The sequence below is a fragment of the Carassius auratus genome, chromosome 37, assembly GCF_003368295.1.
Source record: "Carassius auratus strain Wakin chromosome 37, ASM336829v1, whole genome shotgun sequence".
Lineage (NCBI taxonomy): Eukaryota > Metazoa > Chordata > Actinopteri > Cypriniformes > Cyprinidae > Carassius > Carassius auratus.
In genome coordinates, this window is record NC_039279.1 from 529,068 (window position 1) to 555,167 (window position 26,100).

At 38.0% G+C, this 26,100-nt stretch overlaps 1 protein-coding gene and 1 long non-coding RNA gene across 3 annotated transcripts; one reads left to right on the top strand and one right to left on the bottom strand.

Moving 5' to 3' along the window:
* The first annotated feature begins 1,698 nt into the window (after window positions 1-1,698).
* LOC113055811 (acyl-CoA desaturase) lies at window positions 1,699-8,286 on the top strand. 2 transcript variants are annotated; one of them, XM_026222178.1, is made up of 6 exons: window positions 1,699-1,956; window positions 2,093-2,305; window positions 4,020-4,150; window positions 4,836-5,041; window positions 5,422-5,654; window positions 6,741-8,286. In XM_026222178.1, the coding sequence occupies exons 2-6, from the start codon at window positions 2,101-2,103 to the stop codon at window positions 6,938-6,940; spliced, it is 975 nt and encodes a 324-aa protein (XP_026077963.1). In that variant the 5' UTR covers window positions 1,699-1,956; window positions 2,093-2,100; the 3' UTR covers window positions 6,941-8,286. The 2 variants fall into 2 exon arrangements, with proteins under 2 accessions (XP_026077963.1, XP_026077964.1); XM_026222179.1 differs by having other exon boundaries at window positions 1,700-1,956; window positions 2,077-2,305.
* Window positions 8,287-9,903: 1,617 nt separating this feature from the next.
* On the bottom strand, window positions 9,904-23,292 carry LOC113055837 (uncharacterized). Its single transcript, XR_003277582.1, has 7 exons — window positions 23,183-23,292; window positions 21,741-21,898; window positions 21,037-21,070; window positions 13,098-13,154; window positions 12,032-12,126; window positions 10,622-10,691; window positions 9,904-10,523 (listed from the first exon to the last, which is right to left on the bottom strand). It is a non-coding gene; the product is annotated as an uncharacterized LOC113055837 (long non-coding RNA).
* Between the last annotated feature and the right edge of the window lie 2,808 nt (window positions 23,293-26,100).

The following is a 26,100-nucleotide window of genomic DNA, read 5'->3' on the forward strand; positions in this document are numbered from 1 at the left end:
GTTAAAGTGTAATTTATTTCTGTGATGCTCCGCTGTATTTTCAGCATCATTCCTCCAGTCTTGCTCAAGAAATATTTCTGATTATTATCAGTGTTGAAAACACTTAATATTTTTGTGGAAACTGTGATGCATTTCATTTTTCAGGATTCGCTGATGAACAGAAAGTTCAAAAGAACAGCATTTATTTAAAATAGAAATCTTTTGTAATGTTATAAATGTCTTTACTTTCACTTTTTATCAATTTAATATGTCATTGAAGTATAAAAGTACACCTTTTTTCCTTTATTACCCTTTTTAATGGTATTTACCCCAAACATTTAAATGGTAGTGTATCACAATTTTCATAATTATATTTAGATGCACAAATTGTTATAAATAAATCTAATATAGCAATGTGAATGCATGTGTTTCACGTGTGTGTGTGTGATGGTGAAATGAGAGCAAAGGTTTGAATTATATCACTCAACATCGTGCCATGCCAATCTCAAAATCATTATTTGGACGGACCATATCTTCTTCATATCAGTTTATCATGATGTCATATAGTGTGACAAATGTAAAAAGTTTTTAAAATAACTTTTAACCCCCGCACACATTCCCCAATGGTAATGAAAATGACAAATTATGGTTTAGAAAAGAGAATAATGTATCTCAAAGCACAGAAATAATACTACAGTTATTAATAATAATAGATGAGATGATCAGTCTTCAGATGGCTGAGGATTGTATCACAAACATGAGAAAATAGAGACTGATTTCTGATGCACTGATTGAGAATTACAGTTAATAAATACTATTGTCTTACAGACTAACTTATCAACACAGAGTAATTTATGTATTTATTTACCAGTAAGGCTACTCAGACTCCATGAGCCTTTTTACCTCTTTATTTAAGCAATATATAATATCTTATAATTAATAAACACGAGTTGTTCTCACTTTCATTTCACCAACATTCAGGATCACTTTATCATAGCAAAACAACGATTAAAAACATTTAAAGCAATTCATCTTTCAAACTAATAGTTTTTTAATATTTAAGAAATAAATATAAATAAAAACAAAATTAGGTAATTATAAGAAAATATTATTTTGTGTATATATTAAAAAATTTTTTACAAATAGAAATATATAGTAAATATCTTGTTGCAAAATAAATCAGTGAATCAATTTTGAACCAGCGCATTTTTATGTACAGTCTGTACAAAATGATTCACTAAAATTAAGTCGTTTTTGATAGAATATTTATTATTATTATTATTTATTTATTTTTTACATTTGTTTGATAACATCCACGCTTGTCCAGAGAATTTATTTAAAGTAATCGATTCATTCACTTGACTCGCCCTCAGAAATAAACTATTTTTATTCAAGGAACAGTGTAATACAATACATTATATAAAGTCTCTTAAATAAAAATATGTTATTTCTGACTATGCAAAGCAAGGGAAACTATGAGGTCACTGTAGTTCAGCTCACTAAAATGAAAGTAGGTATATTTACTGTCCTGCTATCAGTTTATCAATGTTTTGCGTAATTTAAGATGCAATATAACGTGATCATCCAAGAACAAATATGAAAACAATAAGGCGTGTAATGATGAAATAGTGCCTAGTGCAAAGCCAGCGGGAGCGCGCGGTGATTGGCTGCGGCGGAGAAACTCCTCGCCGGTGGGGTGAGCGGAGCTGCTGTATAAATGCACCGGCCCCGGTTTGGTTTGGTTGTACGGGGATGCTGGAGTGAATAACGAGCGCTAGAAACATCAGACGAGCCTCAGCCAATCCGAACGCTCGCTTTTAGGAGGCATCGAAGTATCTAGCCACTCAGAGCGCAGTATTTCTGTAGTTAGCATCACCGGCAGCTGTTTGCGTTTCACGCGTTCTTGTGTTTGTCAGATCTGACGCAGCGTATTTCTCTCCGCGGGTCACCGTGCGCTCAGTACGCAGCATCAGTCCGGTGAGTGTTGCTTCCTAACGAACGCGGCTGCTGTGATGCGTCACGCGGATGTGACCCACTTTGCCCTCGCTTTGCTTCTGCTGTATCCTGTATCCTGTATTCTGTGTGTTAAAATAACAGAAGCTTGTGTCAGCAGAGCTCATCATGCCTGACAGGGACATCAAATCTGCAATCCGGCATCCGGAGACAGTGGAGGACGTGTTTGATCACACCTATAAAGAGAAAGAAGGGCCCAAACCTGCCACCATCATAGTGTGGAGAAATGTGATTCTCATGGCTGTCCTGCACGTCGGAGCTCTGTATGGACTCTTCCTGTTTCCATCCGCCCGTGTTCTCACGTGGATCTGGTGTAAGTATCATATCATATTCGGGGGCATGTGTTTAGAGTTTGGGGGGGACCCTCGGTAGACATCACGTGAGGTCTGGGGTGGGGTGTTAAGAATTGTTCTATTAAAAAAAAAACACCTACTCATTCTAAACTTTGGTGACATAACACTTTACAATAAGGTTCATTAGTTTACATCAACGTTTACTAAATCAGAAGTTGTGCTTGTTAAAGGAACACTTAAACAGGCTTATTTTCCAACTCAACAGTTGAGTTTTACCGTTTTCGAATCCATTCAGCCGATCTCTGGGTCTGGCGGTCGCAATTTTAGCTTAGCTTAGCATAGATCATTGTATCTTATTAGACTGTTAGCATCACGCTCGAAAATGACCAAAGAGTTTCAATATTGTATCTATTTAAAAGTTGACTCTTCTGTAGTAACATCGTGTACTAAGAGCGGAAGAAAATTAAAAGTTGCGATTTTTCTAGGCCGATATGGCTAGGAACTATACTCCCATTCCCGCGTAATAATCAAGGAACTTTGCAACAGTTATAAAGTCAGAATTGCGAGATATAAACTCACGATTGTTGAGAAGAAAAAGTCAGAATTGCGAGTTGTAAAGTTGCAATTCAGAGAAAAATAGTAAGAGTGTATATTGCGATAAAGTTAGAATTGCAAGATACAAACTTGCATTTTTGAGATATAGACTTGGTATTCCATGAAAAAAAGTCAGAATTGGGAGTTATAAAGTCAGAATTGCATTGTGTGAGTTTATATTGAGAGTTATGAAGTCAGAATTGTGAGTTTATATTCTGAGTTATAAAGTCAGAATTGCGAGATATAAACTTGCAATTCAGAGAAAAAAAATCAGAATTGCGAGTATTTTGTGAGTTATAAAGTCAGAATTGTGACATACTCGCAATTCGAAGGAAAAAGTCAGAATTGCGAATTTTTATATCGCGAATAATAGAAAAAAATCGGAATTGCAAGTATTTTGTGAGTTATAAAGTCAGAATTGTGACATACTCGCAATTCGAAGGAAAAAGTCAGAAATGCGAATTTTTATATCGCGAATAATAGACAAAAAATCTGAATTGCGAGTATTTTGTGAGATATAAAGTCAGAATTGCGAATTTATATTGTGAGTTAAAAATTCATAGTTGTGCATTTTTATGTTGCGAGTAATAGTCATAATTGCGAGATATAAACTCAGAGTTTTACGACGTAAACCAGCAATTCTGAGAAAAAAAGTATGAATTGCGAGTTTATATTGTGGGACATAAAGTCAGAGTTGTGGGATATAAAGTCAGAATTTTGAGTTATAAGGTCGGAATTGCAAAGTCTAAATTCTCTGAACTTTATATCTTGCAATTCAGATAAAAAAAAGACTTGTGAGAAAAGAAAAAGAATTGTGAGATAAATAGTCGCAGTCACCTTGTTTTATTTTTTAATCAATGGCGGAAACTGTCTTCCATAGAATAGAGACCTGAGCCATCAAGATCCAAATAAAGCCTTCTGAAGGCATACACTAGCTTTGCGTTATTTACATTTTAATTAAAACTTATGCAGACTCATCTTGAAATGTTCTAATGCGCACAATTAGCCCCATTGAATGGCAAGAGCTCATTATTACAATTACAAGAGCTGCATTGAAAGTTGTGATTTGTGGGTTTAAGTAGCTCCATTAAAGTGATTACCAGCAGTTGATAATGAATTGTGTATGTTTGTGTTTTGCAGTTTTGGTGTGTTTTGTGTTCAGTGCTCTGGGCGTCACCGCCGGCGCTCACAGGCTCTGGAGCCACAGATCATATAAAGCATCATTACCTCTCCGGATCTTTCTCGCCTTCGCAAACTCCATGGCCTTCCAGGTAACAAACATATCTGAAGGAATACTCTGTCATGATTGCATGCGTCAGTATAGAGTATAATTAAAAAAGAAAATAATTTCAGTTTAACGTTCATTTTATCTGAAGAAATGTTTTTCTTAGTTTTAGCATACTTTAACAACCCATTTGACTGTTAGCGAAACTGTAGAAGTTGTAAATAGTGGTTAATCCCTTTCTATAAAGTTTTGTTACTTATGCATTTGATTGTCATTTCTGTGTATTCGCTGCTTCACAAAAAAAAAAAGAAACGTTATATCTTTGATTGGAAGATTTTTATGGAAGCTCGTTTTGCCACTGAATAAAAAATAAAAAGGTAATTGCAACTTTTTATCACGCAATTTTAAGAAGTCACACTTGCGAGTTATAAAGTGAGAATTGTGAGAAACTCGCAATTGCAAGAAAATTGTGTTTTGTTTTAGTTCGTATCGCACAATTCTCAGAAAAGAAGTCAGAATTGCTAGAAAAAAACTTGCCATTGAGAGAAAAAAACTCAAAATCGCAATTACCTTTTTTTATTTTGGGGTTGAAACAGGCTTTCGTAGATGTTTGTGTTAAAGATGTAGTATTTAGTTTGTGCACAACTAGTGGCACAAAGCAGAATTGCAGTCGTTTTTTTTCTTTTAATTAGTGGTCTATAAATGGCACACTTCTCCTGATCTCTCTGTAGAATGACATTTTCGAATGGTCTCGTGATCACCGCGTTCACCACAAATACTCCGAGACGGACGCCGACCCTCACAACGCCGTGCGAGGCTTCTTCTTCTCTCACATCGGCTGGCTCCTGGTGCGCAAGCATCCGGACGTCATCGAGAAGGGACACAAGCTGGAGCTCGGAGACCTGAAGGCCGATAAAGTCGTCATGTTCCAGAGAAGGCAAGTCTGAAATCACTTCATATGTGACACTGGACCACAAAACCAAGTCATAAGTCTCAATTTTTCCAGATTGAGATTAATGCATGGTTTGAAAGCTGAAGAAATATGCTTATCATTGATGTATGGTTTATTAGGATAGGACAGTATTTGTCTGAGATACAACTCAAATTTGAAAACCTGGAATCTGAGGGAGCAAAAAAATAAAAATATTGAGAAAATCATCTTTAAAGTTGTTCAAATGAAGTTCTTATCAATGCGTATTAGTGCTAAAAAAAATGTTTTGAGATCTCTATGCTAGTAAATTGACAAAATATCTTCATGGAACATGATCTTTTGGCTAGAGTAAACCGTTTTAACTGAGTTTGATTGAACTGTCTCAGGTTCTACAAGTCGTCTGTTCTGCTGATGTGCTTCTTCGTGCCGACGGTCGTGCCGTGGTACTTTTGGGGCGAGTCTCTGTGGGTGGCGTATTTCGTCCCTGCCCTCCTCAGGTACGCTCTTGTGCTCAACGCCACCTGGCTGGTCAACAGCGCCGCGCACATGTGGGGAAACCGGCCCTACGACGTCAAAATCAACCCCCGGGAGAACCGATTCGTGGCCTTCAGCGCTATAGGTACGTCTGAGATACAGCGAGGGTTTCAGGCTTTTACACCCACAGCATCAACACAACTCAAGAACTGCTTGAACTACCTATGAGTTCACAATAAATATATGGTCAAGGAGCTGAAATGTGTTTTTGGGACAGTTAAGCACTCTTACATAGCTATACGTGTTTTGAACGCATAGGAAATCAACCATCGTCTTGCCCTTGTTGCATTTGTTTGTTTTTTTTGTGATGTGATAGGACCGTTTTTGATCGTTTTGTGATTAGCTGAGCACAAAAAAATTATCTCTCTCTTGACCTTGAGTTTGCAGTAATGCAAAATATTTTTATTGTAAAAAAAAAAAAAATAATACAATATTGAAAAATACAAAGAAAAATTATATAAAAAAAAAAAAAAAAAATATATATATATATATATATATATATATATATATATATATATATATATATATATATATATATATATATATATATATATATATATGTGTGTGTGTGTCTTTCTTTTCTTTTTTTTTGGTGGGGGGGTGGTAAAATGACCTTACTTGCCATAAACTAACATTGAAAATTTTATAAAAACTATATTTTTGTTATGAAAAATACATTTATAATATATGTATATGTTTGACCACATTAGAGGTTATATTTATATTATATATATATATATATATATATATATATATATATATATATATATATATATATATATATACACATTATAAATTATATATACACATTATAAATTATATTTTGAAATACATATATATTTACTAAATATTAGAAATTATATGATTATTATATTTAGAATATATATTTTTGTAATATGCAAAAAGGTATGAATTTATATTTCATGATATCATGACGTAATTTTGGAGGAAAATTGGCTTAATTGTCCTAAAAATCTGTCATGGGAAAGTAAAATAAATAAATACTTAACTGGCAAAATATAGTTTAATATAAAGTAGAAATACAACAATTATTGTTTTGATATATAAACATTTTATATATATAAACTGTTTAAAAGTATAAATAGAAAAAATAATTTGTTATAGTTTGCATTTGCATGGATTGATGAATTCTCCTGTTTTCATTTCCCAGGTGAAGGCTTTCATAACTATCACCACACGTTTCCCTTCGACTACGCCACCAGCGAGTTCGGCTGCAAGCTCAACCTGACCACCTGCTTCATAGACCTCATGTGTTTCCTGGGTCTGGCCCGAGAGCCCAAGCGTGTGTCCCGAGAGGCCGTGCTCGCTCGAGTCCAGCGCACCGGAGACGGCTGTCACAGGAGTGGCTAACCACCGCCCTCCGTTCATCCCAACGAGCCGCACACCGGAAAACAGAAGGACGTCCGCTCCTCCGGCGACGGAGAGTCTCGACGCTGCTTCCGCTCTACCTTCACGTCAGATGCGAAATGTTGTGTTTCCCAGTCTAGCCTGTGAAGCTTTAATACGGGGATCTGACCTGTTTGTGTAGCTCTTATTCCGGCTTCCTCTTCTCGACAGCAGCTGTAGATATTTTCGAGTCCAGTCTGAGCTCACGTAGATGATGTGATGTTCACTCAATGCAGTGCCCAAAAACCCTGTAGCCCTCCCAGTCCTTTATTGTGCGCGTCTTACCAAATCTAACAGTGCAGTTAGGTAGAATTTAATTAAAGATGCACATCTATTTAATATTGAACAGATGCACCTTAACTGCATCCGGACTACATAGAGTTCTGATGCAGATATAGTTTAAAATTTAATAATATTGCCAATCTATTTTGTTGCCATACTTGCACAAATGGTTCATTCGGAGAATTGCGTGAATAGTTTGGAATCTGTAGTCATGATTCGTGATTTTTGGTGAATTTTTGACCACACGGCACAAATGCGACAAACAGCTGTGAAACGTGAGTTCAATTTGATGTCTAATCTGTAAACACACTTACTTGAGTAACACTGAATTACATTTAACAGAAGGAATCTGTCGCTGGATTGAATGGTTGAGCTTGTGTGAGAATGACGGCGTGCATTGATTCCTGATCGAATGTGGAGTTTGGTTTTGTATTGTAATTAATGGTGCAACACCATGCTTATCTTTCAAGTCCCAATTTAATGTTAATAAATCTTATAAATACGTCTGTGAGCATGCTGTGTTAATACAGAACTCTTTTCTACTGCAGAATAATACAGACGGATTGAATCTGTGGATTCACAGTAATTATAATAATTCATGTGTGTTATGAAGCCAAAAGCCATTGTGTTGCATGCAATCCGAATTGGTGCAAACTGAGGTTTTTTTGCTCTAGTTCAATCTGTATGTTTAATCAAACATAATGTATTTTCAGAGTGCTATTTTTCCATGTTTGGATTTCATTTCACAAGTTGCTTGTAATTAAACTGTTTGGTAACTTTAAAAGTATTTGGATTGCATTTTCTTTGAAGACTTTATACTGTAAATCTCTCTCACCCGGGACACAGATCGCCTTATTTCTGACACTTGTGAGTCAAGATGCCAAAAATGCAGTTGTGATATTTCTCATGCTGCTTGGAAAGAAGCCTTCGGCTCTTAAAACTAAAGTGATGTTCCTGTTAGAGATAACAGTCAGTATAAACACTTGTTTAGTTATCATTTACTACAAAATAAAGTCTCAAGCAAAGATCTTGAGTGTTCTGCACTTCATTTCTGCCATTTTTCTCAGTTCAGGGACATTTTAAAATAATTCAAGCACATCTTCCTAATCTTTGAAACATATCACAATTTGTATCATTCAATTCTAAAAAAAAAATAAAATCTAAATTGCTAGATCTACAGCCCTGATTGGAATGTTTTCCTGCTGTTAAAGACGGTGCATTTTTTGCACAGCTCATAATCATGAACTTCATGTCTGTACTTGTGTCTGATTCTCTCTGGAAGCTTCTCTCTGTTTCTGTCAGAAGCGCAGTGTTATTATTGGCCGCTGAGACGTTACGTCATCACGGCGGAAGGTTACAGAAGTTCACAACATCGCCGGAATGCCAACAGCAGATCAGCGGCAGCCAATCAGCAGCGCCGTATGACCCCGCCGGACCAATCAGCGATCTCCTTGGATGAACTTATACAACGGCGCCAAAATGAGACACTAACGGTCGCGGTTTCACAGGAGCACATTCATTTAGAATCTTTCGTGTGGAAACTCAGCCGTTGTGTGTCACGGCATGAAAAACAAACCCAGCGGCAACTAGTCAACTAGTAAAACTGAGTTAACCATGAATCAAAGTGCAGTTTTTTTCCTGTTTCTGTCAAAGCGCGAATATTACTGAATTTGCTCATTTATATTTATCTTCATGAATATTATATTCATATATCAATATTTTAAATATACAAATATTATTATAATAATACCATAATATTATTGTTAGTTGTTATTTATTTATAAAAAGATGGTCGGGCTCATCATTTACTAATAAATCAAATCGCGAATTTCATTATGAAATATATCTATGGAGTGAAACGCACGGTATACAGTCTATGATTGAAACGCATGTTGCTTTTAGGTTGATGAGGAATGTTTTCTCGCCCTCTACAGGATAAACTAAAAACCAAAAGAACTTCAAACTGAATTAAACCCTCATGTTCTGTTGAGATTGCCTCCAAATGTTGTTTTTTCCTTCAAAATTAATACCAGAAGTGTTGGAAATAAATCTGTAAAGAAATAGCTGTGACACTGAGCACTTATGAAAGTGGTGTATATTTTTCTTCAAGTGTTTTCAAGCATGTAAGAGCTCAGAATGAACTGTTTTCTGATGCACACGGACACAAAACGGCAAGATTCAGAACCAGAACATGAACACATCTTACCAGGTTAACTGTATTCACTTTCTCTGTTCTGTTAAAGCACCGAAGAATCTCACAAAAGCTGTCCAGGTCATATTTCACCTGTAAATTAAATAAGAATATTTTTAGGAGCATTAATGTTTAATGACAAATGTTTAATTTGGGGATGAAATAAGACCTGGACACTTTCTCTCCAGGTTTCATCGCACTCACTTCAGCAGAATTCAGAGACATTCATCTGTTGAATTTACATGATAATTTACAATCATTGATTCTGCTATTTTTTAGGCTAACTGTTGCATTCAATTCAATGCATTTTAGTGAATTGAATTCAACAGTTTACAGAGGAATTATTTTACAAATGATTTGCCTTTTTAATTCAATGCAATGCAATTTATAAAATAACTCCAAACAATTACAAACGGAGTGCAATAACTTAAATGAATTGGTTCTGCTTGGCCCATTTTTAGGTAAACTTTTTTTTATTAAACTTTTTTTATGAACAATTATGCACAGAAAGTTGTTCTGCTTGAGTAGATTCTTACATTGAGTTAAATGTAACAATTACATACAGTAATTATTTAACAAATGATTTGTACAAATTTATTTTGCTTGTTATAAGGCCTTTTTTATACAAACCTGTGCATCCAATGCAACACAATGGTTTTACCAACAATTATTGAAGAAGTCTTTCTGCATGCATTTCATTACACAGTTCTTACATTTTCACACTGAATTAAATGTAACAGTTAGCACAAATAAGTTCTGCTTGGTTTAAGGTCTATTTTATTCAATGCAATTTATGCAAAAAAAAATAATGAACAATTATAAAGTTGAATCCCAAAATATTAATAAAATTTTACAAATTGCTTCATTTAATGCAACACAATTATGCATTAACAATTATGCATGGTATTCTCGCTTCGACCTGAATGCAATAATTCACAAAAATTGGTTCTGCTTGTTTTAAGGCCTGTTTTTAGGCAAACCATTGCATTCAATTCAATGCAATTTATGCAATAATATTTATGAATAAATCCTCACAGAAAGTCGTTCTGCTTGTTGTGTGATGAGCAAGGCCTGCTGCATGGAAGAACACCAGTGATGGAAAGCGGGACACATGACAGGTTTATTAGGACGCATTAGAAACTGAAGAGACTGAATAAACGTCCTCAACTCACCGCTTGGTCTCGCAGCTTGTCACACAGTCACCAGACGCTTGGAGGCATCGTCCAGTTTGTGCTTCGTTTGCTGCAAGGGAAGTTAATTTATAAAATATATAAATCCAGATCATTTCACAAGACACATTGGATGTTGTTGCACATCCTGAAAATATTCTGACTCAATATAATGAATTGCATGTTTTGTTTTTAAACAGAATATTGAAATGGTTTTTAAAAATGAAATGATAAATATGAAACGGATTCTGCTTGATTAATTCAGATAAATGTCATGTCCATTAACTTCAGGATTCTAGATGTAACCATCTACAGATAAAATAACCATCATGTATTATTTTTATCCATTCAGTGAAAAGTGGGATGTAGAGAAAGAAAAATAAAATACATCCTTTTACTAATATGCCTTTCACATTGTGGCAGTGTTACTCAAAGACAAAGAAAAGCATTGAAAAAGAATTAAAAAGCTGAGTAACCGAAGAGGAATAAAACTGAGATTAGATTGTTATATTTGCACATCTAATGAAGTAAGTGTAGCTAGACTCAACTAAATAAGATTTGAAACATACCAAAACTAAATCTAAATGTTATTTCACTGCTGTGTTTGGACGGGGGAACATGGGCTGGTTGAGCAGGTTTTGAGAGGGCTTTGTGCTGGAAACTGTTCTGGGATCTGGCAACCCTGACGCTGAAGGCCTTTGATACAACTAACCTGAGGCAAACCTTTGGAAGATTCAGTGACTAGTGCAACAATCCCAGGTTATATAAAGACAGATTGAGAAAGCTCTTGGCAGGTTCGTATGTGATCAGTTTCGTGTGTGTGTGTCTGTGTGTTTGATAGAGTATGTGTGTCTGTTTGTTAGTGTGTGTGTGTGTGTGTGTGTGTATAATGACACGGGTATGACACAGGTATTACAAGGAGAGGGTGACTTATGAGGACATAACCCATGTCCCCATTTTTCAAAACACTTATAAATCATACAGAATGAGTTTTTTTGAGAAAGTAAAAATGCACAAAGTTTCCTGTGAGGGTTAGGGTTAGGTGTAGGGTTGGTGAAGGGACATAGAATATACAGTTTGTACAGAATAAAAACCATTACACCTATGGGATGAACACACTTTACACAAAAACAAACGTGTGTGTGTGTGTGTGTGAGAGAGAGAGTAAGTGTGTCAGTGTGTGTGTGTGTCAGTGTGTGTGTCAGTGTGTGTTAGCGGGTCAGCGGTGGTCAGCTGAAGGTGGTCTTGAGGATCATGTGTTCTGTGGGGGTTTCCTTCTACTCCACCTGCTCGGCATAATGCTGCTGTAAGGACTAACACACACACACACACACACACACACACACACACACACACACACACAGAGAGAGAGTTATGGTGATGAAAACACAAGCTCTAACATCATGACCTCACCTGTATGCTGGGCTCCTGAGGGGCTCCGGGCGGCACCTGGACTCGATCCTGAGGACCGAGATCCTCTGCTGGGAAACCCATCACCAGCGCTGTGACTGGAGCAGGGACACACACACACACACACACTCAGCACCAAGTTTAATGACACTCTGTTCAAGTACTGAACATTCAATCTAACCATGTTTCCACCTGAGAACTGAACAATGAAGCAGCACGACCTGTCCATTTTCATAAACAGTACATTGTGCACTGTTTGCATATTTATTTTTTTTTAAAGTAATTGCAGATAACTTGAGATAAACAAATAGCAGTTATTTTAAACTATAACAAGGAAAATGTGTAATATTTCATGCAAATGTACATTTTACTGGAAACATTTTGTTTTATATTTCTGAGAACACATGTTAATTCAATGTTTTTATGCAATCACAGAATTTCATTCGACAAACAGCAGTTATTTATTTTAATACATAATAAAAAGGTCGATATTTCATTCAAATGCATGCAAATATGTAATTTTACTGGAAAAATTTAACGTTTAGAATTTTTTTTTACATTTTAATATTTAAAATACATTTAATTCAGGTTTTTATGCAACCACAGAACAAACAGCATGCAATATTTTTAATAATTTTACGGACATTATATGTTTTATACTTTGGAGAACATGTAATAAAATTCAGCTTTTTTTTATATGATTCGTGCATGCAATATTTGTAAAAAAAAAAAAAAAAAATTTATTGCAGACAGACCGATGAGGTAAAGTAGAGCTCACTCATCTTATTTCTTATTGAATCTCAGACAGCAGACCATGGCGCTTGCAACATCAAAGTCATGGGTTCCATCCCAGGGAATGCATTAACTATGTATATCTTTAATGCAGTGTAGGTTGTTTTAAGTTAAAGCGCCTACCAAATGCATCAAAGTAAATGTTTATTTGGTAGAAACATGCAGAACGGAGCCAGACTGAGAATCAGCATCAGCATCATGTCAGTGGAAAACAGGTCAGATTGTTCCCTGCTTGATTATTATAAGCAACATCATTATGCAAATGATAAATAAATACCTTTTTTTTGTAATTGTCCTGCGCGTACAGCTGGAGGGTCGTTCCACCCACCCTTAACTGAAGAGACAATATTCATACAATCACAGGGCATCAGTCACAAAAACATCTATGTGCATTTAGATAGAAACACATGCATCCATACAGCAGCACCGACACATATCTGCACACTCAAGTCACACTGATTAATGTCTGACTGATTTAAGTGTCTCTGGAGCTTCTCTTTCTGACTGACTTACACTAACAGTCAAAATTCATCTGTGAATCATGAAAAATAAAATGTATCTCAGTTGTGCAGCACAACTGAATCTCCCGTCCTGAGGATGACAGACGCTTGAAGAGCCTCCACATACTTTTTATAATTTAATTTCTGTAATATTAATCACAATTGCACAGACACTATCGGACGAGAGCTGAACTGGACGATGACATCACTGAATCATCAATGAACTGACTTTATCTGGAACACGACTCGGTTATTGACTTCTTGCATCATTGACAAACTCTTTTCCTGTTTGTCTCTGTAAAGCTGCGCTGACTCAGTGTTGTATAAAGCGCTATACAAATAATGCTGACTTGACAATATTTTTTCCATATCATACGATATCAATATATATGATGATATTAACCTCTTAAATTTACTGTAAATTTAATTAAAAATTAATTTACTTTTAAATTCTAGATTCTGTTTTATTATTTAATATAAATGTATTAAAACTTGCTTGTTGATAATGTTTTTACATGATTAGCATGTTTCTATCATGATCAGCAAGTTCACGAGTTCACCCTTACATCTAATCTGAAGGCAAATAGTAGGCATATTTTGGCGTGCTGTCCTGGGGGAGGGGTCCGGGCCCGGAGCATAGCCCGAACCCAAATAACTCCCCCTATCCCAATTTGGGATAAATAGATTAGAAGTGAGGAGTTGGGGTGGAGGAGGGTTGCCGAAAAACTGTCGTGGGACAGGAGGTAGGAAGACTGGATATATATACGCGTGCGTGCTATAAGATGATTAGCTAAACGAGATGCACCTGTACCAAATTGGATGATTATCTGATCGTGCTTCTCCCGAACTTTGTTAATAAAACCACATTTCACGAGTTCACCCTTACATCTAATCTGAAGGCAAATAGTAGGCATATTTTGGCGTGCTGTCCTGGGGGAGGGGTCCGGGCCCGGAGCATAGCCCGAACCCAAATAACTCCCCAAAAGAAGCTTAAAGCCATAGGACAGCAGCCAGAGAGATAAAATTTAGTTGCCCCCCAAAATATGCGTGTTGGGAAGAAAATGCAGAGCGACCTGGAGAGCCCGTGCAGTGTTCGACGAGAGCTGCGTCTCGCAACGTCTTACCAGCGAGCCCTCCGTGCCGCTTATGGGAGGAGCACAATGCCAGATATCAAGAAATGAGGGACTCTTGCTGCCTCCGAAGGGAGCTGCGGCTCTGCTGCACCGGAAGGGAGAGTCCCTCTTGCGGCTGAGTACGAGGCGCGGTTTGTTGCATCTGATGGAGGGCTCTCACTGCGACTGAAGGGAGCCAGCGACTGTATCCCATCGGGAGGGAGATCCCTGGCCGCCATAGAGTATGCAACATAACTCGGACGGGGGGTTCACACTGCGACCGAAGGGAGCCGTGGGTCTGCTGCACCAGAAGGGAGAGCCCCGTCAGATGCTGAATAGGCAATGAGATTCGAGCCGCGGTTTGGCGCGTCGGATGAAGGGCTCCTAATGCAACCGAAGGGAGCCAGCGGCTGTACCCCATCGGGAGGGAGATCCCTAGCCATCGTGGAGCATGCAACATAACTCAGATGGGGGGTTCACACTGCGACCGAAGGGAGCTGTGGGTCTGCTGCACCGGAAGAGGAGCCCTAGTCCGATGCTGAGAAGGCAAAGAGACGCGACTGTTGGAGGGACTCCCGCTGCATCCGAAGGGAGCTGCGGCTCTGCTGCACCGGAAGGGGGAGTCCCCCATTGCGGGTTTATGGAGGCACGGTTTTTTGCCTCTGAGGGTTCTCCCAGCCTCCGTAGGGGGTTCGCAACTCTGCAGCAGGAGTGCTGCCCCGGAGGGGAGAGCCCTGATTGACGCTAACTAGAATACGACTGTTGGAGGGACTTTTGCTGCGTCCGAAGGGAGCTGCGGCTCTGCTGCACCGGAAAGGCGAGTCCCCCTTGCGATGCGAGGCATGGCTTGATGCGTCTGATGGAGGGCTCTCACTGCGACCGAAGGGAGCCAGCAGCTCTATTTCCCCGGGAGGGAGAACCCTATCCGCCCTTGAGCATGCAACATAACTCAGACGGGGGGTTCACCCTGCGACCGAAGGGAGCCGTGGGTCTGCTGCACCGGAAGGGAGAGCCCCATCAGATGCAGAATAGGCAAGAAGATTCGAGGAATGGTTTGATGCATCGGATGGAGGGCTCCTGCTGCGACCGAAGGGAGCCAGCGGCTGTGTTCCCCCGGGAGGGAGATCCCGGTCCGCCCTTGAGCATGCAACATAACTCAGACGGGGGGTTCACCCTGCGACCGAAGGGAGCCGTGGGTCTGCTGCACCGGTAGGGGAGCCCCGTCCGATACGGAGTAGGCAAGAAAACGCGACTGATGGAGGGACTCTCGCTGCGTCCGAAGGGAGCTGCGGCTCTGCTGCACCGGAAGGGAGAGTCCCCCTTGCGACTGTATAAGCGGCTTAATTTGATGCATCGGATGGAGGGCTGTCACAACGACCGAAGGGGGCCTGTGGCTCTGCTGCACCGGGAGGGATACCCCCATCTGCCGCTGAGCGCGCAGCGCAACTCAATGACAGATGAAAGGCTCACACTGCGACCGAAGGGAGCCACTGCCCAGCTGCACCGGAAGGGAGAGCCCTGTCCGATGCTGAAATAGGCAAGGAGATTGTAACGATGGCTGGAGGGCCCTTACTTTGGCCGAAAAAACGATAACTGAGAGGCTTCTATTATTCAAGTACACAACATGATTTAAGGAGGAATATATAAAAATTTTTTTTTTTTTTTTTAATGTCTGATGAACAACAACCGAGGGCATCTATCGGATTATGTGAGAGGCCCCTTTTGAGCTGCTTAAGATTAGGGCTGAAACGATTCCTCGAGTAACGCGATTACGAAAAATGATGTAGGCAAATTCCTCTGATTCGAAGCCTCTTTTAATTTATTCTAAATCTCACGTCCGGTTCTTTCGCATTTTTTTTTTTTTTTTTTTTTTTGAATGAATTAATCAAAATAGGTAATTGCACTTACATCCGATTCACGAATTAATATCTCTAAATATTAAGACGGAACAGTGTTTAAATGTAAATCCTGCATGTTCTGTGTGTCTCTGTTAATGAATGGAGCAGGAGCGCGACTTCCTTTTTCACACACACACTGAAGCGCGCATTACTCTCGCGGTAATTTCTGCGTCTGCTGTCTCACTAAATGAGGACTTGAACACATGAACAACATCTCCAGAACTGCTCTGACAGTCAGTTCATGAGCATTTGACTTTAAGTAAAACTAGCGTCACATCACATACACAGAACTGAAAAGGTACGTCAACCCGACTAAATAAAGGTCCGGGGTCCTGACATTTTATCCTACCCATCAGATTTACTGTGCATGCGCACATCAGTATAATTAAGCAACAACACATTTTGTTACTCGATTAATTTTTTTTTTTTTTTTTTTTTTTTTTAAACCAGAGTCGTTGATGAAATGAGGGTCCATCGTGAATTTAGATTGGGCGTTCCGGAGTTAGACAAAAGCGAGCCTGATGAGGTTGAATTGGAGAATGGACATAAAATATATATTTTTATTTATTTATTTATTTATTTATTTTTGAGGCTCTTGCGGCAGCGAGAATTGCGGCAGTAGGGAAGGATGGACAGGGCTCCTGCGGGAGCAGACACTGCTATGGCAGTGGTGAAATATAGGTAGAGGCTCCTGCGGGAGCAGACACTGCTGCGGCAGTGGTGAAATATAGGTAGAGGCTCCTGCGGAAGCGGAGACTGCTGCGGCAGTGAGGAAAAAACAGAAAAAGCTCCTGCAGGAGCGGACAATACTGCGGCGGTGGGGAGATACAGAGAAAGCTCCTGCGGAAGGATGGCTGAAGTGAGGATTGACCATTACAGATAGATAGGGCATGTTAGGAGAGTTAGCTATGGTAGATTAGGAGTTTTAGTGAAAGGGGATGAGCTGGCGTTAGAGGGGTTGGCTGAAGAGGGTTCGAGATAGATATATAAATAAATAAAATAATCGGCCTGACCAATAATAGGTCTTGGTACCCTCTGCCTTCTGGCAAATCTGGAGCTGGAGGCCACTGAACAGAAAAATGGTTAGTAGCATGAGGGAGCGGAAGAGTTGAGGGCGCGTTTACGAATGGAGGCGGCCTCACGTTTGCTTCAGCTGCTGTAGCTGTGGGTCGTGGGAAGGGGCTGGGGTGTGTGATGTCTTGAAGAACCTGTGTAGCCTGCACTGCTATTAGAAGTAACAGGATGGAAATACTGAGATGTGCAGGCCCGTGTTGCAAGTAAAAGTAGCTTCATGCTTGCTTTGGCTGCTGTAGTTGTTGGCTGATTTGACAATTGCTCAAACCTTGTCTGAATTAATACAGTCCTGTTGGAAAAGCATCTTTTCCTCTTGTTTTGGCCTTCGGGCCCTTTTAAACAGCCTCCGGAGCAGATAAATTTGGGATGCTGTTTTCCTGTTGTAGTATGGACTGTGAAAATAGAGGCTTTGAAACAATGTAGCATGTTTAGTTTTATAAACCATTGTACCAATAGACATGTCTATAGCAGTAACGTTAATTGCAGTAATTCAAATTCAAGCCGTTTCTAAAGACATTTACTTTGCATGCTTTTCATATAACAGTCCTAAAAAGACGATAGAAAATTTACTCACACTTGTTGTTCTGCAGCCAAACACGAGGCAGTAGCGTGAAAAATTCTGAATAATCATGCCAGTAAATGGTGAAATATGTCCCTAAATAATCGATCCTGCCGGAATAATTGCATGAAACTTATGTCTGTATCATCTCAGTGAGGTTTAAACATGCACAGTAAAGCAAATGTAATGTCTTTAGACATTTCGGTGTGGATGACAACTCTGCAAAAAGCCTTTGCTTCGTGGTTAAAAAGTGGCATCGTCATCGGACAGAGTTAAGTCATAACGCCGTTTAACAAATTTTGGCGTCTTCATAAGCGCATTCTATATATAACGTCTATTTAAATTGTTCAGATGAGCAAATCACGAGGTTTTCTTGCATGATTAGCATTTTAATTGTTTGGTCAGACGGTTCATATATTGATCTATATATTCACGTTCATAAATCGGGGATTAAACGTGGAATTTATCTTTTGTATGCTAAATATGTAAACAATATGTGCACAGTACCTATAACTGCGCTTTACATTTTGCAAGATTGACATGCTAAATGGCTAACTGACCCGGTTTACTCTCATCTTAACAAAATTGATAAGAGTTCCTTGCGTTTACGGACGACATGTATCTGTTTAATCAACTCGACATGTATACCGGTTTAGTCCTTTCGTTCACGAATGAGAGCTCTCGATCTCTGAGACTCATATGAAACTCGCTCATTGTGGATGACAACTCTGAAAAATTCTTCATGAATGAGTGTAAACCGAGAACGATTCGTTCGCCTAGAAGATTCATTCGAAAAAACGATTCTTTCACGAACGATATGCCACTACAACAACGCACGGTCTTCGCCGCTAGTGGAGGCAGCATCGAACTGCGCCACGGCTGAAAAAGCGAGAGAGGTTTACTGCGGGGAGAACTGGAGCACGGCTGCGATCCAGCATTATAATAGAGCCCGGTCCTGGCGAGAAAATCGTGTTGCCGAGTGAGGCGAGCTCAAGGATTTGCACGAGCTTTTGGCCACAACGTGTGGCTTGGCGAGAAGAGCAGCTGACGCGATGACGCTTGTTGGTGTTCGGCGGATAGATATCTTCGTCGGAAGGAAGATTGGGCCTGTGATAAGATGACGGACAGCGCGAACCGAATGCTGACAGAGCGAACCGAATGCTGACAGACGGTCTATGCCAAAAAACTGTCGTGGGACAGGAGGTAGGAAGACTGGATATATATACGCGTGCGTGCTATAAGATGATTAGCTAAACGAGATGCACCTGTACCAAATTGGATGATTATCTGATCGTGCTTCTCCCGAACTTTGTTAATAAAACCACATGTGTTTGCATTATCTACACATTTTGTTAGCATGATTAGCATGTTTCTAATGTGTTTCTAACACCTCGCTTGCATTGGAGACTGGAGTAATGATGCTGAAAATTCATCTTTGATCACAGCAATAAATTGTATTTTAACAGATATTCTCTTAGAAAACACTTATTTTAGATTTTAGATTTTTTACTGTATTTTTGATCAAATAAATGCATCTTTGTTGAGAAAAAGAGATTATTTTAAGAATCTTCCCGACTCAGCAGTGTGCACATCAGCGTTTGAATGACTGGTGTCTATTGTGAGTCTGATTTGATTGACAGGTACACGGAGCTGAAGCAGGGTGTTGTGGGTAAGTGTGTTTGAGGAGTCTAGAGACGGGGCATCTGAGGAGAAACTGCGACCCCGTACAGCCCCTGAACACACATTACAAAACATGGCTAAAATAACTACTGGATTACTGTTTAACATCCACAAATACGTGATGATGTGAACTTCACCGAGGCCACGAGGAAGAAAATCATGTTTGCTGATCATTAGATGATGTGCACATCTTCATCAGAGAGAGAGAGAGAGAGAGAGACTCACCTGTGTGTGTGTTTGTGTCTGTGTGTGTATGAGAGTGTGTTTGTGTATGAGAGTGTGTGTGTTAGTGAGTGTGTGTTAGTGTGTATGAGTGTGTCTGTGTGTGTATGAGAGTGTGTTTGTTTGGGTGGGTGGGTGTGTGTGTTTGTGTGTGTTAGTGTGTTTGTGTGTGTGTTAGTGAGTGTGTATGAGAGTGTGTTTGTTTGGGTGGGTGTGTGTGTTAGTGTGTATGAGAGTGTGTTTGTGTGTGTGTATGAGAGTGTGTTTGTTTGTGTCTGTGTGTGTATGAGAGTGTTTGTGTGTGTGTGTGTGTACGAGAGTGTTTGTTTGTGTGTGTGTTAGTGTGTATGAGAGTGTGTTTGTTTGTGTTAGTGTGTATGAGAGTGTGTTTGTTTGTGTGTGTTAGTGAGTGTGTATGAGAGTGTGTGTGTGTGTGTGTGCTCTTGTTTTTGTGTCATATCAGGACACAACTCTGTATAATGACATGGGTATGACACAGGTATCACAAGGAGAGGGTGATTTATAACAGAACTGAACTAATGTGAACAAAGAATGCTTCCGTGCGCTTTGGGAGATTTTAAACAAACACTTAACACACTTGCAGTTAACCAAATGAAACAATCCATGCTATAAAAGTGTGCACATCGAGAGAAATAAACAGCAGATGTTCATGGTAACAACTTCTTTAACTTGAGCAAACGTTGCTAATGCACATATACATGTGTTAATAAAGTAAATGAAACGAAAACATGCATGTTTTAATGCTAGTGAATAAAAAGAAACGATCCATTCGCAAGCCTCTGCTCATCATGACAGGACCTATGTCATGATGAGCAGAAAAATATGTATTGCAAAATCATTGCTTTTGCGCTGTTTCATTTATGTTTTGCAATTCTTTATTTTTGTTCGGAACACTTCATTTTTTTCTCCCAATTCTTTATTTTCTTTTGCAATTCTTTATTTGTTTGCAAAAAGCACATTTATTTTCCTAAATACTAAAATTTTTGTTAGTAAAACTATTTTCTTTCGCTAAACATTATGTTTTTGCATATATACGGCATTATATTGACTCCATAGGGTCTCATCTGTGTGTGTGTGTGTGTGTGTGTGTTTGTCGGTGCTTTAGCGCCTCCTGCTGGTGCAGACGGCTGCGGTCTCTGCAGGATCTTACCTTGTGACAGTGGCTCTCACATCTGAACATCAGCCTAACACACACACACACACACACACACACACACAGTCACACACACACACACACACATTTCTGTATATAAATATTTCTTTTAAATTATACAGCAGTAATACTACCATAGTGTAAAATACAACTTGAGTATTTAATAATTATTATAATGATTGTAATTATAATAAATTATTTACACATATAATTTGGCTAGATTATAAATTATAACATTTATTCAATAAAAAATTATTTCTATAGCAATAACAATATTTTATTTGATTATAAAACTGAAGGAAATTGCTATAGCAACAATATTACATTGTAACAATAACAACAATATTCAAAATTTAAATGTTTTATTAAATCGTACAAAAATTAAATATCAATAATTCTACTATACTGTATTGTAGCTATAACAATATTTAATATAAATATAAAACATTTAAATCAATAAAGAAATAAATTACTATTGCAATATTAATGGCACTCTAAAATTAAATTAGTATTTAAAAATAATAATGTAAAAACATAAATATAAAAATAATATTTTTTTATTGTTCATTTAAATATTTGTATGTGATGAAACAAAATCTATAATTATATTGTATTGTAAAACTAAATAATAACAATAATAATACAATGTTAATTAATAATAATAAAACATAATACTAATTTATTTTAGTGGAAGACCAAACCAAATTCTATTGTTGACAACAGCTGGCTTATAAGTGCTAGAGGATGCTTGATGCATGTTATAGATCCGACGTCCAGCTCTCCACCAGACACTCGATGTTCCCCGAGCAGAAGAAGAGCTTCTCTGTGCCTCCAGCCTGCAGATGAGTGCCCAGAGTATCTACACACACGCGCACACACACACACACAGAGAGAGAGAGCTGTCAATCACTCCAGACTCTGAGCTCTGATTGGACGAGCTGCATTCAGACTAGATCAGCTGACCAGGAAAAACAACTCATTAATACACATACTCTACTTCCCCAGTCATAAGAAGAACGATAACAGTTCAAAGAATACCAGGACTAATCTTTTTATCTTGTTTAATAATAACAATAATAATTAAAACAACAAAAACAACAACATATCGGCGCTATAAGCTCTACATATATCTACGTTTTAGTTTTTATATCACATTTTAAAATAATTTTTATCCCAAAAATCACTTATAGATTTCCATATCAAACATTATCCGAAAATGATCATTTTGTTCAGTTTCTCAGACTTAATTTTATTTATTTAGCATCTCAAGTAAATGCATCCTGATTTTATGATGTTTAGATATATATGTGTGTGTGTGTGTGTGTGTGTGTGTGTGTGTGTGGGTGTAAAACTGAACTGTGCAGTGGATCACATGAACTAACAACCCAAGAGGAAAAACTGGAAACTCTATTTTTGTGACCATCTGTAAATGGACAAACAGATAATAGTTCAGTTAGAAGCATTTGCTAAATGAATAAATGCTACAAATGTTTTCGCTGTTCTTTTGAACTTTCTGTTCATCTGTGAATCCTGAAAAGTAAAATGTATCACAGCTTCCACAACAATATGAACTGTGTTCAACACTGATAATAATCAGAAATGTTTCTTGAGCAGTAAATCATCATATTTTCATGATTTCTGAAGATCATGTGACTCTGAAGACTGGAGGAATGATGCTGAAAATACAGCGGAGCATCACAGAAATAAATTATACTTTAACAGAGATTCATATTCAAAACAGCTGTTTTACATTAGAATAATATTTCACCTTTTTATGTTATTTTTGGTCAAGTAAATGCAGCCTTGGCGAGCAGAACAGACTCAAATCACGAAAACAGCAGCACTAAACTCATGTATATACAGATATTATGTCTTAGATTCGTATTATATGTAGTCTAAAATTTATTTAGCATCTTTATAAAATAGATGTCTAATAAATGATGTTTCTGTAGAGCAGAAGTATGTTTGTAATCACATTTGTTTATTACCGAGTATCTGTTGTTAGCGTTAGCATTAACTTTCTGTTCTCCGCTTTCCCTCCAAAAACACATAAACAGACTCGATTACACGCAATAAAACAGCACAAGATCCCGAGATGATCTTAAAAGCGTTAGAACACAGTAAGTTTTGTGTGTGTACTTACGGCTATTTGCGATTATTGGGCTGGTTTGTGTGTTGAAGAGAGTTTATCGATGCTCCTCGCGGCGCGCGGCGCTCATGGGGAATGTAGTTCTGGGTGGAGTTGTAGTCCAGTACGGCAGCCGACGGGGGACATCGTTTACTAAACGATAAAGACTCGAAATCTTATCGACGAGGTTTGTATGTTTCTACTAATGCCAACATCGCTTAAAGTAAAAATAATAATAAATAAATTATTCTCTAAAGCTAAATTAGGCCAACATTACCCGTGTAGATTTTCATTCAATATTTAGGATATTTTGGTTCAAAAACGACAAAAATGAAGCTAACTTACATCCAGATTATATACAGTTATACTGTTTGGTGTTTAACACTTAATGGTGTTCTTATGAACTGCATTTTATTTAGTCATTTTAGACTGACTACTGACATCCCAAAATAGATATTTTTTAATTATTGAAAATAAAATCATGAAGTTTATTTAAATATAATGTGCATATTTATTATGCATATTTAAATACTCACATGCATGCAGGTATTTCAAGTCCAAAACACACAACATTTAAATAAACTTTATTAGAGACAGACACAGAGAGGATTCTAGCATTATATTTCAGAATGTTTGACACGTTCTGGTTGTTCTTCAGGATCTCCACCTATCTCCAGAAACAGGTCGCTGTAAGGATGCTGTTTGGGATCCTGGAAAAAAAAATATGAAAACTTTAAGATTGAAGCATGCAATTAGCAACTAGTTTCAGCGGCTTGCAATTCCTAATTTTCTCGTGGTGCAGGATTAATACACTTCTCTTCTCCCTGGACTTACCACGGACTGATAGAAGGGGAACATCTCGCCCAAACCAAACATCAGCAGCATGAAAAATACACTTATTCATTCGTTCATTTATTCCAAGAGAACAAAAAATTATTTTGTTTCCGTCAGTGCTGGCTGCAGTTCTTCTCGACATCCACAAGATGGCAACATTGTTAGCATAACTATTATTTATTTATAGTAGTGGTATTTTTTAAATGTTTTTATGTATTTTAACAACCAACCATATTCTGTAAATTATGTATTTTATTATGTTAACTCACAACAGTGATTTCAGTTTATTAGCTGCATGTCAGTTCGATTTTACTCTTAACTGGAATTGTTTTACGTGAATGTTATGAGAGCTTCAAAACTGCTGACGTATGATCTCATAAACTGAATACAATACATTCCCACGACCTTCAGAGTGTCAAATTGTAGGCCAGTGTGTCTCGCAGAACTACATTACCCATAATGCCCCTCCGCCCTGCCGCCGCGTCACCGGAGCTCAGCGGAGCATCCCGAGTCTCGAGCGACGAGCAGAACGCGCAAATGATGATTTCTGGCGTTTTCGTTCGCTGTAGGTGATGGTTGCAGGCCGAAGAGGAATCGTTCGTTATGGCCCGAGCCGTGGAATATCTCCTAACGGTTGTTCTTTAAGTGAGGAATGTCAGCTGCTGTTTCTTCCATCGGGATTCACGCGCAAATTGTAGGAAGATGAAGAAGCAATTCAACCGAATGCGACAACTGGCCAACCAGACCGTGGGCAGGTAAAACACCTTCATCTGTCACACTCGCTGCTGCTGATGGGCGACTCATGAATATATGATCAGCTTTACCTTACTCATTTACATATGCATGTGTGAAAACATGATGCTTGGAATGAGAGAGATAGAATCGGTCTGGATCTGATCTGATGTGTACCGCGGTCCTGATGTGGGCCTCTCGAGCATCCTTCACCTGTCCTGACCCCAGACCCATCTATCTATCTATCTATCTATCTATCTATCTATCTATCTATCTATCTATCTATCTATCTATCTATCTATGTGTGTCAGTGTAGAATAGCTTTATAGACTGAAAAACTGTATATATATATATATATATATATATATATATATATATATTATATATATATATATATATATATATTATAAAAATATTATTCTATACAAAATTATTCTAAAATAATAGAATATAGTTTTATTAATTATTTAAATTAATTTTTATAGCTTGCTGAAATGTTTCCAAATATTATTTAAATTGACATTCACTGTATTTCAGGTATAAATGTATGTTTTTCCAAAATTATTTTAAATTTAGTTTTAGTTTTAGGTATTTCAGTGCATCAGGGCAATAATTAGAAATATTGCGATGGCAACTAGCTTAATTATATATTTTTAATATTAATTTTTTTTTAGTATTATTGAAATATCTAATGTCTAAGTCATTTAAATATTTAATATTTTAGTATTTAAAATTTTTGTTTTATAATAACCCTGAATGGGATATATATATATATATATATTTGTGTGTGTGTTTGTGTCTGTTTGCTCAGTTTGATACAAAAAGTTGTGAAATGAATGGTTTCTTACGCCTGTCAAAACTCCTTTTTTTTGTATTCATTAAAGATTAGATTATGATGCATTCCAGTGGTTTTATTCTGCTAAATCCATTCGGACTGGAATGGACCCTCTTGAAGTTTGTGTGTGTGTGTGTGTGTGTCTCGTTACTACGGCAACATGATGTGATGCTGTTGTGGAGATTCCCTGGAGATCAGTGACTAATGACGGAGACGAGGGACGCCCGATTTAATGAAGGACAGACCGAGATCACGCCTTCCTAGACGCTTACACATAATAGTATGCACTGCAGTGATATTAAATTATTTAGATTAACCAAAATGCATGGATATGGGTAGATTATGAAACTGTTAATCAGGTTATAGTTTCTGTGTCCCTGGCAGTGAGAGTGTCGTGCCACACGAATGCTTACACAACAGTAACCTCTGATTAATTATTAATCACGGTGTCATACGCCACGCTTCCCCAGCCGAGGGTTTCACACAATGCAGTGCACTATCAAGTGAAGACGCATGACGGGAAAGTGCAGTC